General features: G+C 39.2%; 1 protein-coding gene across 1 annotated transcript in view; it reads right to left on the bottom strand.

Annotated features, from left to right (window-relative positions):
* The window catches only part of LOC135710730 (calcium-binding protein P-like), a 48,126-nt gene extending 37,394 nt beyond the window's left edge, over positions 1-10,732 (bottom strand). Inside the window, exon 1 of the mRNA XM_065233391.1 lies at positions 10,365-10,732. Coding sequence (XP_065089463.1) covers positions 10,365-10,482 — 118 coding nt within the window. The 5' untranslated portion in view covers positions 10,483-10,732. The remainder of the gene's footprint in view (positions 1-10,364) is intronic.
* Positions 10,733-16,636: the final 5,904 nt, after the last annotated feature.

Below are 16,636 nucleotides of genomic sequence, written 5' to 3'. Positions count from 1 at the left end.
GACCAGCTGTAATTACACAGAGAACCAATAGACGATGCTTGGGACTAGCAATCATCCTCAGTGTGCAAAAACTGGTGATCTCAAACTAGACAATACCAGCGCCAGCCGCGCCCGAACACTGGTCAAGAAAGGGAGAGGTTGGAATGTATTGACGTGACACTCGCTTCGATGGAAACCGAGAACACCTTTGCACTTCCACGAGGAATCACTGGGATATTGGGCAATAGGTTTGGGTTCGCAGTAGGGTTCGTTTTGGAAAACGATAAGCTGAATTGGTGTCCTAACGATCATATAACGCGAAGGAGCTTGGAGTTGAACCCACGGTCTTCTGCTTAGTCAGCAAAAACGTTTGCCACTAGGCAGACGAGCTCCTTTTTAGTCATCGAGTTGCTGTTACTACCATGTAGTCATGTTAACAAATAAAACGATTGACGAATCTTGAATGTGGATGGGCTTGAGATTAGACTCATGATGTTCTGCTCAGTAAGCAAAAACGGTTGCTCTAAGGCCACCGAACCCCTCATATCACATTTTACAAAATTGCTCTAGAAAATTTTCATTGACCTCCCAAGTAACATTTCAACAGCTTTTTGGCTTTCACTCTGATTTATCATGGTTTTATAACAGCAATAAACATTTTTTTTTGTTTAAATACCAAATTTAAGATTGCAAAACATTCTTGGTCAGTAGTTCAGCATTTTTCTGTTTTAAACACCTTTTAAAGTCTGACGATTAAGTCAAAACTTGTCTGGTTTTTAAAATTAATTTAATGCAGCACTCTATCCCCTCATGAAACAATTCTGTAAATCAATCATAAACCTTCTTAGTGTTTGTTGATTGATGTCTCGACAAAATACTCCATAAAAGTGTTTTATAGTTATTAAAGCAATTATAAGGTCTGGAACGCGCAAAAAAATGGTCATCTTCAAATTGGTGTATTTCTGTTAAAAATGCATAAAAAACCTGAAATGCTGCATTTGGAAGTTGAGTGTAAATACAATGTTTGCTATGATGAGTTTTCACCGTTTGCTCTCCAGTTTTCAAAATGTCGTCCAAGCAAGAGGAGCAGCGTGTCAAAATTTTGCTCGCGCAGCAAGAGAATCCGACGTTCTCACTCGTCAAGTAGGCAAAATTGCTGAATGTGGCCAAATCGACCGTGTCAAACGTTTTAAAAGTGTTCGGGGGAGCGTCTGTCGACCGCCAGGAAGCCTGAAAGCGGTGAAAATCGTAATCCGGACGTGGCAGCGACGACGAAGAAGGTGGCGGTGAAATATAAGCGGAATCCTAACCTCTCCATCTGGGACGTCGCTTGCAAGCTCAATGTCTCCCATACTACTGTGCAGTGGGCCAAGAAACGAGCCGGGTTGTCGACGTTTAAGGCTGTGTTCCATTTGGCGAATTTTCACTTAAAATTGACAGCTGGAAAATTTTCAAATAAACCTGCTATTCTAGCAGACTTATTGCTGACAGACAAGGAATCAACTTTGACAGATGTTTTCTTGAAAATCGGCCTTTCAACAACAGAGAGATTTTCGAACATCTAAATTTATTTTTGAAGTGTCAAATTAAAGTGAAAAATTTCCTAATGGAACACAGCCTAAGAAAGTGAAGGTGGCGAATCGAGATTACAAACAAAACACGTCGGCAAAGCAGCCGTCCCGAAAGCTGTATACGAATATGCTCACAAAGTTCGACTGTGTCGTCATGGACGACGAAACTTATGTGAAGGTGGATTTCAAGTAGTTTCCGGGACAGGAGTTTTATACCGCATCAGGAAAAGGGAAGGTGGCTGAAATTTTCAAAACCATCAAACTATCGAAGTTCCCGAAAAATATCTCGTCTGGCAGGCCATATGCACGTGTGGTCTAAAAAGCGGCATTTTCAATACTACGGGAACCATCAATCAAGATATCTTCGTCCAGGAGTGCCTGGAAAAGCGGTTGCTACCATTCTTAAAGCAACATAATAGACCTGTGCTGTTCTGGCCGTACTTGGCGAGGTTGTGGTACCCAAAGACCACAACCCTCCCAACAGCCCAGAATTCCGCCCTATCGAACGGTATTGGGCCTTGGTCAAACGGAATCTCAAAAAAACTTATAAATCCATGGAAAAACAGCAGCAGTTTAAATCTAAGTGGCGTTCGGCGGCGAATAAGGTCGATGAGACCACTGTGCAAAATTTAAGCGTAAGGCACGGCAGTTCGGATTTACGCTCCTATATTTGCGGTTCGTTAGAAGCGTTAGGTTCCTATATGTGTGCATGGAGACTCAATACACAACTATAGGAACCTAACGCTTCTAACGTACCGCAACTATAGTAGCGTTTACCCTACTGTTGTCTATTGGTGTAAATGTGAATAAAGAGTATCAACAAATTCTCTACTGTTTACAAATTAAACTAAAAAGATGGATCCGCATCGAGACGAACAGTGAAAAATTAATCGGGTTGGGCTTTCAAGGAACCACAAGGAAATGCCTAAGGATAGTTGAACCACAGACAAACAGACGTAACGCTTTATTCTGGATCATCGTTAGCGCATTTAACGATTGGTTCGAATGTTATTGTTTCCGCGAACTACTCGACGCAGCGCTGGCATCGGATCACTATGACGTTTCTATATCCGGAAAACTTTGAGATTTGGGCGTAATTGCTTTTGTAAACAAACACATCAATCGCCGATTGCTCGCGAATGAAAACTCAATCTCGCAAACAAACTAAATAAAATGATAGATGTATCATTTCTTTACCTGTTTGTGTTGTTAGTTTTCGAGATTGAGCTTTAATTATTTAAAAATCGATGATGGACATATTTGTTTACAAAATCAATTAAGCCCTAATCTCGAAGTTCTCCGGATGTATTCAGTTTTTCGTTTTTTGCGCATCAGCAAGCAAGCTTGTTTTCCGCGAGAAGCCCGCGAGAGATCCCAACAAACAATTCAAAGTCATAAATAAGCATACATATTGAATAAATGCTGTATAACAGTGTACAATGCTGAATAAAAGAGGATGTCGAATTATGTGTCGAAGAAAGCTCTATAGATGCGCCTTTATTCCGCTGTTTGCTCTCATATGATTAATTTACTTATTAAAAGCTTTATAAACGTTGACTGTCTTTCTGTTTCAAATCCAGAAGTTTGATCTTATAACGAACTGAATAAGTGTAATTAGTACATGCATTGATGCTTTTATTCGACTGTATTAATTGATTTAATTAAATGCTTTTTATCTCGCTCCATTATTAGATTTCATTGCATTGCTTTACAATATTGCTGTATAAAGGTGAATACAGTCAGCAAAATAGCTCTTATGCAACAATGCTTTATAAACGACGTATTAGATTCATTATTCCACAACACTGGTTCATTCTAACAACAATACGAAATCAGTAGAGTAGTGGTTACCATTTGCGCTTTCCAAGTAGAAGGTCGCACATTCACTCCCAAGCTCAACCCTTTTTTTATTTGTGTTCTAAATCGTAATCATCCATCACATCACTCACGACAACAAATTCATTGATTTAGTTTAATAAATAACCCAGCATCCTTTCCTTGGACATTGGAAAGGTGAAGAGGTAGAATTGGTCTCATATAAAACAACGATGAATGAATTAATGATTCCCATTGGACCTTGGGACGATCGGGAGTGCTGATAGCTAATCAGTTTCCAGGATAGCCCAGATGGCAAGGCAAACAGCCGGTGATCGGATGGTACATGGTTCGAAACCCATGCAAAACAGACATGTATGTATATGCATGAAATAAAATTTCTAATATCTGTGTGGTACGTGCTTCGTCAGAAATAATGAAAACAATCACTAAAGAAAAGGCAACCTCTGTCGGTCTCTACCGTTCTTTATTTTCGAGTTATTTTTCCTGCAGTTGAATAATCGTTTAATAAATATATTCAAGCATAGCTATTCAAATCGACGTATCTGTTTTTGTAAACAATCACTTCAATCGACGATTTGTGGCAACTGCTAGCTATAATAGTGTCTAATTTAAACGTTACTTCACATGATAATCAAACGTATACATCATCGCTGTTTAAGGAAACAAGATGTCCAATAAACGCTGAATAGTAAAAAAAAAAATATGATTGAATAAGCTCTGTTACAACTCATGGAAGTCGAATAAAAGATTCTTGACAAACCTTAACCAACACCATATTGTGTTCAATTCAAAGTGTTTTTATGTTACTTCATACGCGAAGTTAACGATTTTCAGAGTTGGTTGGAAATGCTAACATGAAGCTTTAGTGTGATGATTTATTAGCTAGATAATGATCTTTAGAAGAGGGTAGGTGGATAGTTCCGTTAGAGTACGGCAGTATGAAAATTGAATAGAAGTTGAAAATGAGCGAAGGGCCATTAATGCGACAGTTTTTAAAGATAGACGCACATTTTTGCCTAACCCGTACGATGTACGCGGAGACTTGAAGTATGTCTCCAAGTCTACAGGCAAAAATGTGCGTCCCTCTTTTGCTCATAAACTGACTGCGGCTGTGGAATAGTTCTAGCGACGTTTTTCATCATATTGTGGTTGAATAAATTCTCCAGATTTGCGTGAAGAAAGCCTAAACAGAAGTTGTTATTAACAATTGTACAAGTATGCTTTCGTGCATTAGGAAATTGATGGAGAAAATGATCCTTCGGAGACTCGATCAGTGGGTCGAAGCAAATGACTTACTATCTACTATACAGTTTGGGTTCCGCAAGAGCAAAGGAACAAACGATTGTCTAGCGCTGCTTTCCACAGATATTCAACTGGCCTTTGCGCACAAGGAGCAATTGGCTTCAGTATTCTTGGACATTAAGGGGGCTTTTGATTCAGTTTCCATTGAAATTCTGTCAGACAATCTGCACAGGTGTGGACTTTCTGGAATTTTAAATAATTTCTTCTACAATTTGTTGTCGGAAAAGCAAATGAACTACATTGGCCTGCCCACATGCCATGGACTTGTAAGGATCATTGCAAAGTTCCTTAGATAACTTGTCTTCTTGGGCTAGAAATCTAGGGATAGAATTTTCACCACAGAAAACTGAACTGGCAGTGTTTACTCGAAAGCGGTACCCAGCCCAAATGCAACTTGATCTTTTGGGCAGAAACATTACCCAATCATTGTCTTTAAGTACCTTGGGGTCTGGTTTGATTCAAAGTGCACTTGGAATACCCATATTACGTATTTGAAGCAAAAATGTCAACAGCGGATCAGCTTTCACCGTTCAATTTGCTGAACATGGTGGGGTGCTCATCCGCGAGACCTCATAACGCTTTATAAAACAGCAATTCTCTCTGTTCTAGAGTACGGCTCTTTCTGCTTTCTCTCGGCAAGAAAATGTCACCTAATAAAATTGGAACGAATACAATATCGTTGTAGGCGTATTGCTCTCGGCTGTATGCACTCAACGCATAACATGAGTCTCGAGGTTTTGGCAGGAGTAACACCCCTCCAGAACCGTTTCTGGGAGCTCTCTCTCAGAATACTAATCAAATGCAAAGTGACAAACACACTTATAATTGCAAATTTTGAAGAAATTTTTGAGCTGAACAAACAATTTCGATTTATGAGAATCTACCACCACTACATATCCTCGGATATGTGTCTTGCTTGTTATACTCCAGACCGTGCTCACTTCACCATTAGCAGTTCCTCAATTGAATATGATCTATCCATGAAACAAGTGATTCATGGGATTCCAGATCAACTTCGAACTATTATTATCCCGCGTATTTTTACTGAAAAGTACCAACACGTCAATTGCGTGAAAAGATATTTTACAGACGGGTCACGTCTCAATGGATCCACTAACTTCGGTGTCTTCAATGAAAACTCTAGCACCTTCCGCAAACTTCAGGAACCTTGTTCCGTTTATGTTGCTGAGCTGGCAGCAATCAACTTCGCATTGGGGATGATTTCCAACATGCCCGCAAACTATTATTTAATCTTCTCGGATAGTCTCAGTTCGATTGAGACTATTCGGTCGATGAAACCAAGTAGGCACTCATCTTATTTCCTTTCAAAGGTAAGGCAGCAGATGAGTGTGCTTGTCGAAATATGATTACCTTTGTATGGGTCCCCTCACATTGCTCAATCCCAGGCAATGAGAAGGCGGACTCTCACGCAAAGGTGGGTGCTCAGGAAGGCGAATTTTATGACAGGTAAATTTCACACGATGAATTTTACCATTTAGTGCGTCAGAGTACCCTTTCGAGTTGGCAAACCGATTGGGACACTGGAAATCTTGGACGGTGGTTACATTCAATTATTCCTAATGTTTCTTCGAGAGCGTGGTTTAAAGGCTTGGACTTAAGTGGTGACTTCATTCGCGTGATGAGTAGACTTATATCCAACCACTACTCGCTAGATGCTCATCTCAATAGAATAAACCTCGTGGACAGCAACATCTGTCGGTGTGGAAACGGTTACGATGACATCGATCACGCAGTTTGGCAATGTACGGATAATGACGCCAGAGAACGACTTTTGAATACCCTCGAGGCCCAAGGAAGACAACCCTATATCCCTATCAGAGACGTGTTGGGTACCCGCGATCTCTGCTATATGCAGTCGATTTATGTGTTTCTGCAAATGTCTAGTAAAATAATTTAATTCGTTTGTCTTTTGTATCTCTTTATTAGTTTTTGTTTATCTTGTCCCCCGTCTCGATGAGTCTCATCGTCGCCCACTGGACAACATAGCCGCTCGAACTCCAGACGAATCTAGAACCACACTACCGTTCATACTGGCGACATCGCTCTGATAAGACAACGAAACTCTACTCCCAAGCTCCTCCCCTACAAACAACAATGAATTATCGGCTCCGTAAAGCTAACGCGATTGAGCGTTGCAAATAAATGAACTAGATCAATCATTGTACAAGTATTATTAAGCATACAGTTGAATAAAACCGCCAAGAAGTCGTTCATTCAATAGGCGATTGTTTGTTGGTATGTTTGCCGGTACTATGTTTTGAAGATAATTTTATTCAAAGTGATACGTCTGTTTGTCTGTGGTCGAACTAGGAGGAGTTATTCTAGTGATGCTGACGACGGAAGGGAAAAGGAATGTAATTCCAGACTTCCAGGGAGGTTCAACAGGTCCAACTGAACCTGAGAATAATGAAGTGAATGCGGTCCATGAAGTCCTGAAAGCTGTCAAATTAGACTCTTGAAATGTTGCGTCATGTTCTGAATAAAAACAGACCCGCCTTCTCCAGAGATTGTGTTTCCATGATGATCTGAATAACATGTACCTATCAGTGCCAAACTTGGACTGCGGAAATCGGTCGACAGGAAATTACAGAAGTTTTCAGTCAGCTGAAAATTGCCTGCCTTGGCACCATTAATGCCGTCGTAAAATTAAACGGTTCAGTATCAAACAAAATGGCTTCAGATAAAAGCAATACAGTCTGCAAATTATCTTCGTAAAAGCCGCATTAAAATACGTTGCATTTGTTGGCGATTCCATGAATGCAAAACAACTCTTTCACAATCGAATGTTATGCCACAACCTTCCTTTTTTTTTAATTATAGACCCTTTTTGGTTTATTCGGGTCTTTATTCACTAATTACAACAAATTGGTTTCACTATTTCTTGTTTGTCTTCTTCAATGGCGTTTGGCTCGTTCCCTACGATGCATCATTTCGTCTTGATTCGACGTTAATCCTCCACCACCTTACTTGGGCTAGATCAAAATTATTTATATCATTTTTTTAATATCAGTGGCGCCGATAGTGTGGTCGTAAGCGTGATTACCTCTCACCCCAGCAGGCCTGGGTTCAATCCCAGTTGGCGCCACCGGAATGTTCTGAGGCATAACATCTCTGATCACGCCTTCCTTCGGGGAAGTAAAGCCGTTGGTCCCCGGTTCATGAGTTGATGGGTCGATAGGTATGGTCCAAGTGTGGGAGCTGCCTCCCTGGCGTCGTTAGCATTGGTGCTCAGCACGGAAAACAAGATCGACGGAAAACAAATCAAGAAAAAAAAAATCATATTGGCTTGAGAGCCATCAAAATAAAGTATGCATAATTATCTTCAGGACCAAAACCATAATTTGAACATGAGAGGGTTGACCGACTTATTGATAATTTGTTCAATTTTTATCAAAAGTATAGTTTGTCTCAGAACCTACTCTTTTTTGTTGGCTAGATGTTTTCCCTAACTCGAAGGTAGCTTTTATTGATATTTATATTGTAACACACTAAAAAACTAGCAAGTACATTAAATGTAAGGGTGAATTTCTTACATCCTCTATACATGCTACTTGCGAGAAATGTAATGGCAGTTCTTGCAATTGACTGCAACGTGCAAGCAAATTGTTTTCAAAATTAATGTTTTCGAATAAAACTTCACGAAATAATTTTCTATCCCAGAGGAAACATACTTTGTTCAAAACGCTAGCGAACATAAATTTAACAAAATCATCATCACCACCTCAGATATAACGTCACTATTACACGTACTGCAACAAATTTTAGAACCCATCCTCCCCTCAAGAGTGTAAGTCGTATTTGAATCGTCCCTTACAGAATCTGTGATAGAATTTTATTTTCCCGGTTGGGTTTGGTTTTTATGCATGGTCTACCGTTCCGATTCAAATTTCGGACGATTCAAATTTCGGACACTTTCATTTTTAATTAAATATTACATCCAGTTAGAAACAAAGTAATAATGTTAGATGATCGTGGAGGGCACTAGTCAAAAAAATTTAAAATTTACAAGACATGTGGATCATATTCGACCGAGATAATCAACTTTTAAAAGTGTCCGAAATTCGAGTTTAAGTGTCCGAAATTTGAATCGGCACGGTATTCCGATATTAAAAAAAAATCACTGACCTGAAAAAAAAAAATCGTTAATAATAAACCAAACCATTAACTCAGTTTATCTACAAATTCTAAACAATGAAAAAGCATATTACACATAACAGTCCATAACATCACTTAATCACCGGTCATCAAACCCGAGGAAAACGGCAAATATTACTAAACCCAACATAGCATGAACAAAACCGGTAAAACATTAATCGACAAATAATCGTCCCATCAGAGCAGAACATCCTTGACGTTAGATACCGAACATCCTTCACCGAACGAAAAAAAAAATATCCCACTCGATGATTATCTGCTAACACACAACAATGTCAAATGCTATCCGAAGATCAACTGCCTACGCAGTTTTACAAATCACACCCGAAAATAAAAATTTCAAGCCTAGGGTAAATTTGCCTTTTTTGGACCCTCTAATCTTAAGTGGCCACATGCGGATTAATTACATCGGAAGACACCTTTTCCAACTCATCTGTATTGGATTTATTAAACATAATTGTTGAATACTATTTCATGCTTCGCTTTTAATTGGTGGAGCATTTGTTTTAGATGACATATTGACGAAATATGTAGATGTGTTTTTGCCTGTTTCGTGTTTAATGAAAGCGGAACTCGCATGTTTAATATGATTTTCTTCTAGACGATCCACCGTATATAGGATGTAAACAATCTTATAATAAACCCTGAATGGTCTGTTAAAGGTGTACGATCAACTTTTAGTGCCTGGATTAACCTGGATAAAATCAATTTATTCACTTAATTCACTTATCAGTCGTAAATGCACAACTCATTGAAAAACATTCCTGAAACAACTATTAAAAGGTCCTCAAATTAATGGCCACAGCAACTTCTAGGGGGTCCATAATGGGTCAATTAACCCTAGTAAGATTCATTTGAATTTATCGCATCAAATTCCAACGAACGGTTTCGTTGCAACCGTGAGTGAGGCAATTTCAAAGCATCGACCGAAGGTGGGTAACTTCGATGGGATGCATCTGTGCTAGGCGAGAAACCCGCTGAAGAACAGCAACAACGGCATGTGCTTCTCACTGCGAGCATCTTTCCTCGCCCCATCCTGTGTTGCATACATAAGCCCGCTTCTGAGAGGTGACCATGTCGTCCTTGGCGGTGATGCCGTTTTTGGACCTTCTCTATAAGAGCAACTCTCGATTGGTGCGCAAAAGCGACGACTTTGAGTAACTTTTTCGATGGTTCTTTTTTCTTGTGAAATCATGTGAAACTAATAAATTCAGCTGTAATTTTCGGGAGTTGAGACCCGTTCGCAAATTCATAAAAAAAAAAAAAGACAATGGGCAGCAGCGTTCTGCAAGATAGGAGACGGATTGGATTAATTATTTCCGGGCAGGTGATTAGTTCCCATGACGATTCAAAATGGGAACATTTCGCAAACCCAGCAAAATCAACCGTCAAACATTCACACTTTCTGGGAAATTCCCGTATCGTTGCGCTTCGCATGCTTCCCTCAGCGAGATGAATTAAAAATACAAATCACATAGCGAATATAAAACTAATTACATTTAACGCCGGTGTACTGCTGACCAGGAACTAGCGGCGGCATCGTCACCGCCAGTAGAAGAACAAAGAACACAATCTTCGGATCGAGCCGCTTCATCGTTGACTTGTTGTCAGTCATTTTTAATATATTTTGCAGATTCTTCACCGATAAACAAAAACTTTCACGACACTATTTTTCCGTACTTGTCCTCCACCGATCACGATCCGTTACCTAATGAGGCTTCCAGATGTGAATCACTAAGTAGAATGATCACACTCTCTACAATGTCGCACGCGCGTACACAACCGGAGATCACTAAAATCCCTTCTATCTTCCACGAACAACTACGAGGTGATTTCTCTTCCGACAGCGACGACGTGCAAATACTAACTGAGCAGGTTACAATGTCGAAATCATGTTTTAAAATAAATAAACAAGACAGCGGAGGTTTGCCAAATACCTGGCGACCCGTCAAGAAGAGATCGCGAGAGTTACTCTCCGCGCTGCCGTTGTTGATCACTCTCGTTGATTTGGCTCACTCACCGCCGCCGCCGCCGCCGTGCTCTTTAAGTCGCTGATATCATGCAAAAGGTTCCGACCGGGAAAACTCTCTTCATTATTCTCCGTCGCGGCAGAGAACCGGCTCTCGACGCGGTGATTGTATCACGAATTGCGAGATTTAATTAACAGTAATCGATCATCTGCGATTCCAGCAATGTAATCGGTACTTGTTTGCTTGGAAAACGCACGACTCTAGGTTATAATTATCACTATGGGGCTGAAAGGATGGTGTCACCACAGTTGTATAAACAGGGGTGACAAAGTTCAACATTTCCGTTGGAAATATATGTATAACTTGTCATTCTGGTTAGGAGATTTAAATACCGAATCAGTTCACCTACTGCTACTGGATCCGTCCTTATCCCGAAGGCAAGTAGGAATGTTTTGATTGCATTTGAAATTGATTAAAATTTATCTCAGCCGATCAACGTACACGCATAACAAATGGAATGTGCCAAACAAATAAGCATGATTTTTTACATCCTCTGTAGATACTTCTTACGAGAAATGTAATGGAAGTTCTTACACCAACTTACGGTGAACAATCAACTTTATCCAGTATTTTTTGTACAGAATCTTCATAAGACAACTTTCTAAGTTTAATGAGTTGGCGGGCAAAGGCTACATAAAATTAACTTAGATTACCTTACCAGATTATTTGAAGTCTTCCAACGACCACATTACATCATTTGTTCATAGGGTGTTTCCTTACAGATTCGGATCAGTTATACAAAACTGTAAGAGAATCTTTCATGCATCGGTATGATGTTCACACCACTGTCCCTAGTAGCACGCTTGTCACAAATTAATTGTAGAAACTTATATACGACTTATTTCAGTCATAAACAAGTTGCTGTAACTTATTTTGATGAAAGTGTGCTACTCGGGGTACCAAGTGATTTGTATACCTATAATGTGGAGACTATGTTTTTTTCATGTAAATTGCTTTATTTGTACAGGCTCAATCGAATATTCTTTACAGAGCCAGGTTATAATTTTCTTTATATTTACTGTAACTCCCCCTTGATCTGAACGACAATTCGTGCATATTAACGGGAATTATTTTTAATTTGAACTTCTAGTAACCCTCAGAAAAGCGAGTTATGATAGCCTTCCCAAGTAACCAAAAGTTCCGCATTCAACGATAAAACCCACTTCCAAGTTCCAGAAAGTTCCAATAAAGTTCCGACAGAACCTTCAAGTTCAATAAAGTTCGAATAAAGTTCTGACAGAACTTTCAAGTTCCATTAATTCCGACAGAGTTCCGACAGAACTTTCAAGTTCCATCAAGTTCAAATAAAGTTCCGACAGAACTTTCTTCCCAAGCAACCAAAAGTACCACATTCAACGATAAAACACACTTTCAAGTTCCATAAAGTGCTGGCTACTTTAGAAGCTATAGAAAGCACACGAGGAACTTCAGGCTCCAAAAAGTTCCGATGCGTACCATACGTACTTCAAGTAAAAAAAAAACGTTCCAAAAAGCATCCCTGAGCACTTCTTAGGAACTTCAGGCAAGGCTGAAAACAAAGTTCCTAACAAGTTCCCGACGGAACTTCTTAGCAACTTTAAAGTATCTTAAAAGTTGCCTGCGGAACTTCTTAGTAACTTGAAAGTTCTCTCTAAAAAGGTCCATCATAGCCCACATAAAGCAATCCGCAGAATTCTTTTTAGGAACAAAAATTTATGTACGTAATTATGAAATGATCAGTGGCTAAAATAAATTATAATTCTTATATTTATATAGTGCATACATATTCCATCCAAACATAATAAAAAATAAAGATCAATTTCTTGAATTCGAACCCGCCCAAGTTACCAAAAGTTCTGATAAAAGGCTATTTGTGGCTTAAGCAGCTTGGTTGAAGGTGGTCTATAGAATTCTAAGCAGCCTCATTTTTAAGTCGTTATAAGAACTTGAAAGTTCCGGTACCATAATTGAAGAGCATTCTAAGCAGCTTCTGGTGAAAATTGAACGGAACTTATAGAAAATTAATTAAAAAAGGTTTTGTACTCTACACCAATTTAGTTCACACTTTTATTAATGTTATTTCTAAAGGCAAGTATTAATGTTTATTGATTTACCAGCATTAGTAGTAGAATTTGAGCTGTTTGAAGAATTAAACCCAATCCTTCTTCGTGAGAGCCCCAGAACGAACCGCTACGTCATCTGAGGTATATTAAAGTGAGCTGTTGTCCCGCCTATTGTTGGAGTTTTCAGTGACAGCTGAGTGACTTGAATACGAAACACAACACCTTGATGAATTTTAAATTGGTGTTTGCCCGCTTGGTATTCCAACACACTTGTGGCGCACTGATTAGCAATCGTAGATCGCATGCCGGGCATAGCGGTTCGTGCTGGGGTTCTCACGCAGAAGGACTGGGTTTAATTCTTCAACCAGCTTCATACTCCTACTAATGCTGATAAATCAATACACGTTCATACCTGCCTTTAGAAATAACTTTCAAAAAGACCTGACTTTAGAATTAACTTTCATAAAATTTGCGAACTAAATATAGAATTGGTGTAGAGGACCAAAAACCTTTTCTTTATTATTTTCTAAAAGTTCCGTTCAAGTTCTGCCAGAAGCTGCTTACAATGCTCGTCAATTATGGTAGCGGAACTTTCATAACGACTTAAAAATGAGGCTGATTAGAATTGTATAGACCACCTTCAGCCAAGCTGCTTAAGCCACAAATAGCCTTTTATCAGAACTTTTGGATACTTGGGTTATTTGCTGTTTTGTTTTGATTCGATTTCGCTTTCCTCTATTCCATGCACTAGATGACGTTTGAGCAATTTTGACGTGCAGATTAGCATGACGTGCAGATTAGCGGGCTTCAAACTGAAAAGTGTTCAGATTAAGAAAAATCAGATTACCGGGAGGCCACGGTATATACATAAAATCTTAAAACTGACTTTAAAAACTGTCGCATTAATGGCCCTTCGCTCATTTTCAACTTTTATTCAATTTTCATACTGCCGTACTCTAACGGAACTATCCACCTACCCTCTTCTAAAGATCATTCTCTAGCTAATAAATTATCACACTAATGCTTCATGTTAGCATTTCCAACCAACTCTTAAAACTGGTGTTAAGAGAATTGAGCCTAATACTCGTGGTCGTCGCGAGGCTAGTGGAGATTTACAATCTCATCCATGGGGAGAAGGAAAGGATGATTTGAAATACTATTTACGATACAAATATTCTTCTATTCCTAAAACGATAACTTATTCCTATCCAGCTGTTGACGCTCGATATTGCCGGCCTGTACAGTTATTGAAATGCATCGTACACTGCAGCTTTTGACACTAACTGCAGTTTTCACAATTCACTCCTCCCTTTTCTTCTCCTAGGTTCAGACGGAAATGAAACAAATTGAGAAAGTCAAAAGTGCCAAAAAGTACAGTTAACAATGCGTTATAAAACCCGTTCATGCTGCCATTACCGAGCTTGGAAAGCTGGATGCAACTTTTTCTTGAGAGTAAATAAACGATAAAAATTGTTATATTGGGCTGACCTTGGAGTGTTACAATTGGAATGTATTTTTTATCGACTTGTTACTTGAAATCTATAGCGTTGCTAAGGACTTGCTAACAACTAAAAAAGTCTTCGGTAGCTTTAATTTCGATTACATCAATACCCCCTCTTAATCGGTTAATCCTAGGAGCTTCCGAAAATCATGAAATCTTGTAGTATCCAGCCCTTTGGTGAACATATCTGCTTATTGCTTGTTGCTTGTTTCTTGGGATTGGCTCAATCTTCAGTGTTCTCTGTTGACGTGATCCCTCAGGAAGTGATGCTTGACATCGATGTGTTTCGCCATAGAAATACACCCGTGGTTGTCCTCGAAGATCGCGAAGGACTGATCCGATGCCTTAACCTTTATTTTTTGTTTATTAATTTATTTGATAAGGCTCAACCGAATTAACTTTACAGAGCCGAGGATTCTTGGTCACTATACAAAACATCTTAAAAATATAGTCAAAAGGTGCAACACAATAAACACTTTATCTTCCGCTATCCAAAAAGCCTCCTCCGTCAGAACTGGAGCCGCTTCCAGTAGTTTCATTGTATGGCAAATTGTTGTATGCCAACGAGGGTCAGAGCGCGTCCATTGCAGCAATGGACACAAAACGTGGTCAGCACTCACACACTCATCACGAAACGGTTGCTTTCCAAAGTCGACGACGCATCGACCGAAAGAACTGCTGATGAAGAACAATGAGAAGGACCACACAATGGTTGCTGCCGAAAAAACAGACGATCGCGTGGCACACATCGAGAGTGGCCTGCTTTTGTCGACAGCCGAGTGAACACTGCCTTAACCTTTATGTCCATGATAATTCCTTTCAGTCATATACATTCAGACACAGCCATGCTTAGCGCACCGTATTCAGCTTCACTAGATGGACCGTCTGATGTTTCCTGCTGGCCCACGAAACTGTACTGCCAAAAACTTGAAATACGAATCCAAATACAGATTTCCTGTCTACAGCATCTGAAGCTCAATCCGCGTCGGAATATCCCACCAGAGCAGTTGAATTATCCTTCTTGGTGTATAGGATCTTCACGTCTTTTGTGCCTTTTAAGTAGCGTGCGATTCTCTTCAAAGTTTACCAATGGGAATCTCCTGGATTCTGCTGATATCTACCTAGGTATCCTATCGAGTAGCTGATATCCGGACGAACAAATAGCATTCCCAAGTAACATTTTAAGTTTTATGAAATAATACAAAGTAACTATAAAACAACATTCATAAAACCCTGGTCAAGGCTATTTTGTCATTAATGCATCCACCAAAGCCTCATTAAGACTAGAATATGTCTAGTTGGCCCACCCTGGAGAAGGTTCTGAAGGGTGTATTCTCCAAGCTCTTCAAGATTGATTTGATGCAAAAGGTTGAATGACGAACGCATTGAGAACCATTTGAAAGCTACAACAAAAGCAATTTAGCAACAATAAAAACCCTTTCCGAGCCATTTCCCCTAGCTGCTTGCTAGTATCAATCAAGATAGAAAAGGATTTATGAATCCGAGGTTATCTGAATAATTAAAATAGAAACTGATGGTATCAAAATCTTGTTGAATATCCAAATATATCACAATTGTTCTCATTAAGTGGCCTAGTTTTAAGTGCCTTATTAAATGTTATGTGAAATGTACGTGAAAACATCGAAAAAAAAATAAGTCCGCCCTCGTAAAACGTTGATTTAACTAATTATTTAACATTGAAAAAAAAAAATCTTCAGATGGTGCTTGGCCGAGATTTTTTTTTATGATTTTAGCATTTTAATGTTTGCTCATTGCTTAATTTACCAAAATATAGTTATATTCAAGGAAATATAGATTGAAAATCGAAGATTGTAAAAAACAAGCAAACTAATTGTAACATGGCGGTGGCATAAAAATTGATTTTCATTGGTCATTTGTGCAAAAGTTGTTTTGCTTTCAAGAAATCCTTAACAAATTCATTAGGTTTTAAAATGGATTTTACGAAGAAAACTTGCAGGCTGAATTGTATTTATCTAAAGCCAGTTTGCTTGATCCTAACCCGTTATGATTTATGGCAGCATTTAAGGAGGCAAAGTTGCCTGCAAAAAGTTAAACGTCAAAGTTTGTTTATCTTGCGATAGTTGCACTGTAGGATACAGGGTTCTTCCAGGCGGTTTACTCCCGATGGATTGTGAGCAGTTACTCAGCTAGTTTGCGATACTGTTTTTCAATATT

Source organism: Ochlerotatus camptorhynchus, unplaced genomic scaffold (genome assembly GCF_037179485.1).
Source record: "Ochlerotatus camptorhynchus isolate MF236.1 unplaced genomic scaffold, CSIRO-AGI_Acam_v1.1 ptg000401l, whole genome shotgun sequence".
NCBI classification, from domain to species: domain Eukaryota; kingdom Metazoa; phylum Arthropoda; class Insecta; order Diptera; family Culicidae; genus Ochlerotatus; species Ochlerotatus camptorhynchus.
The sequence above is the reverse complement of the archived record's forward strand: the minus strand, read 5'-3'. Positions and strand labels throughout refer to the sequence as shown.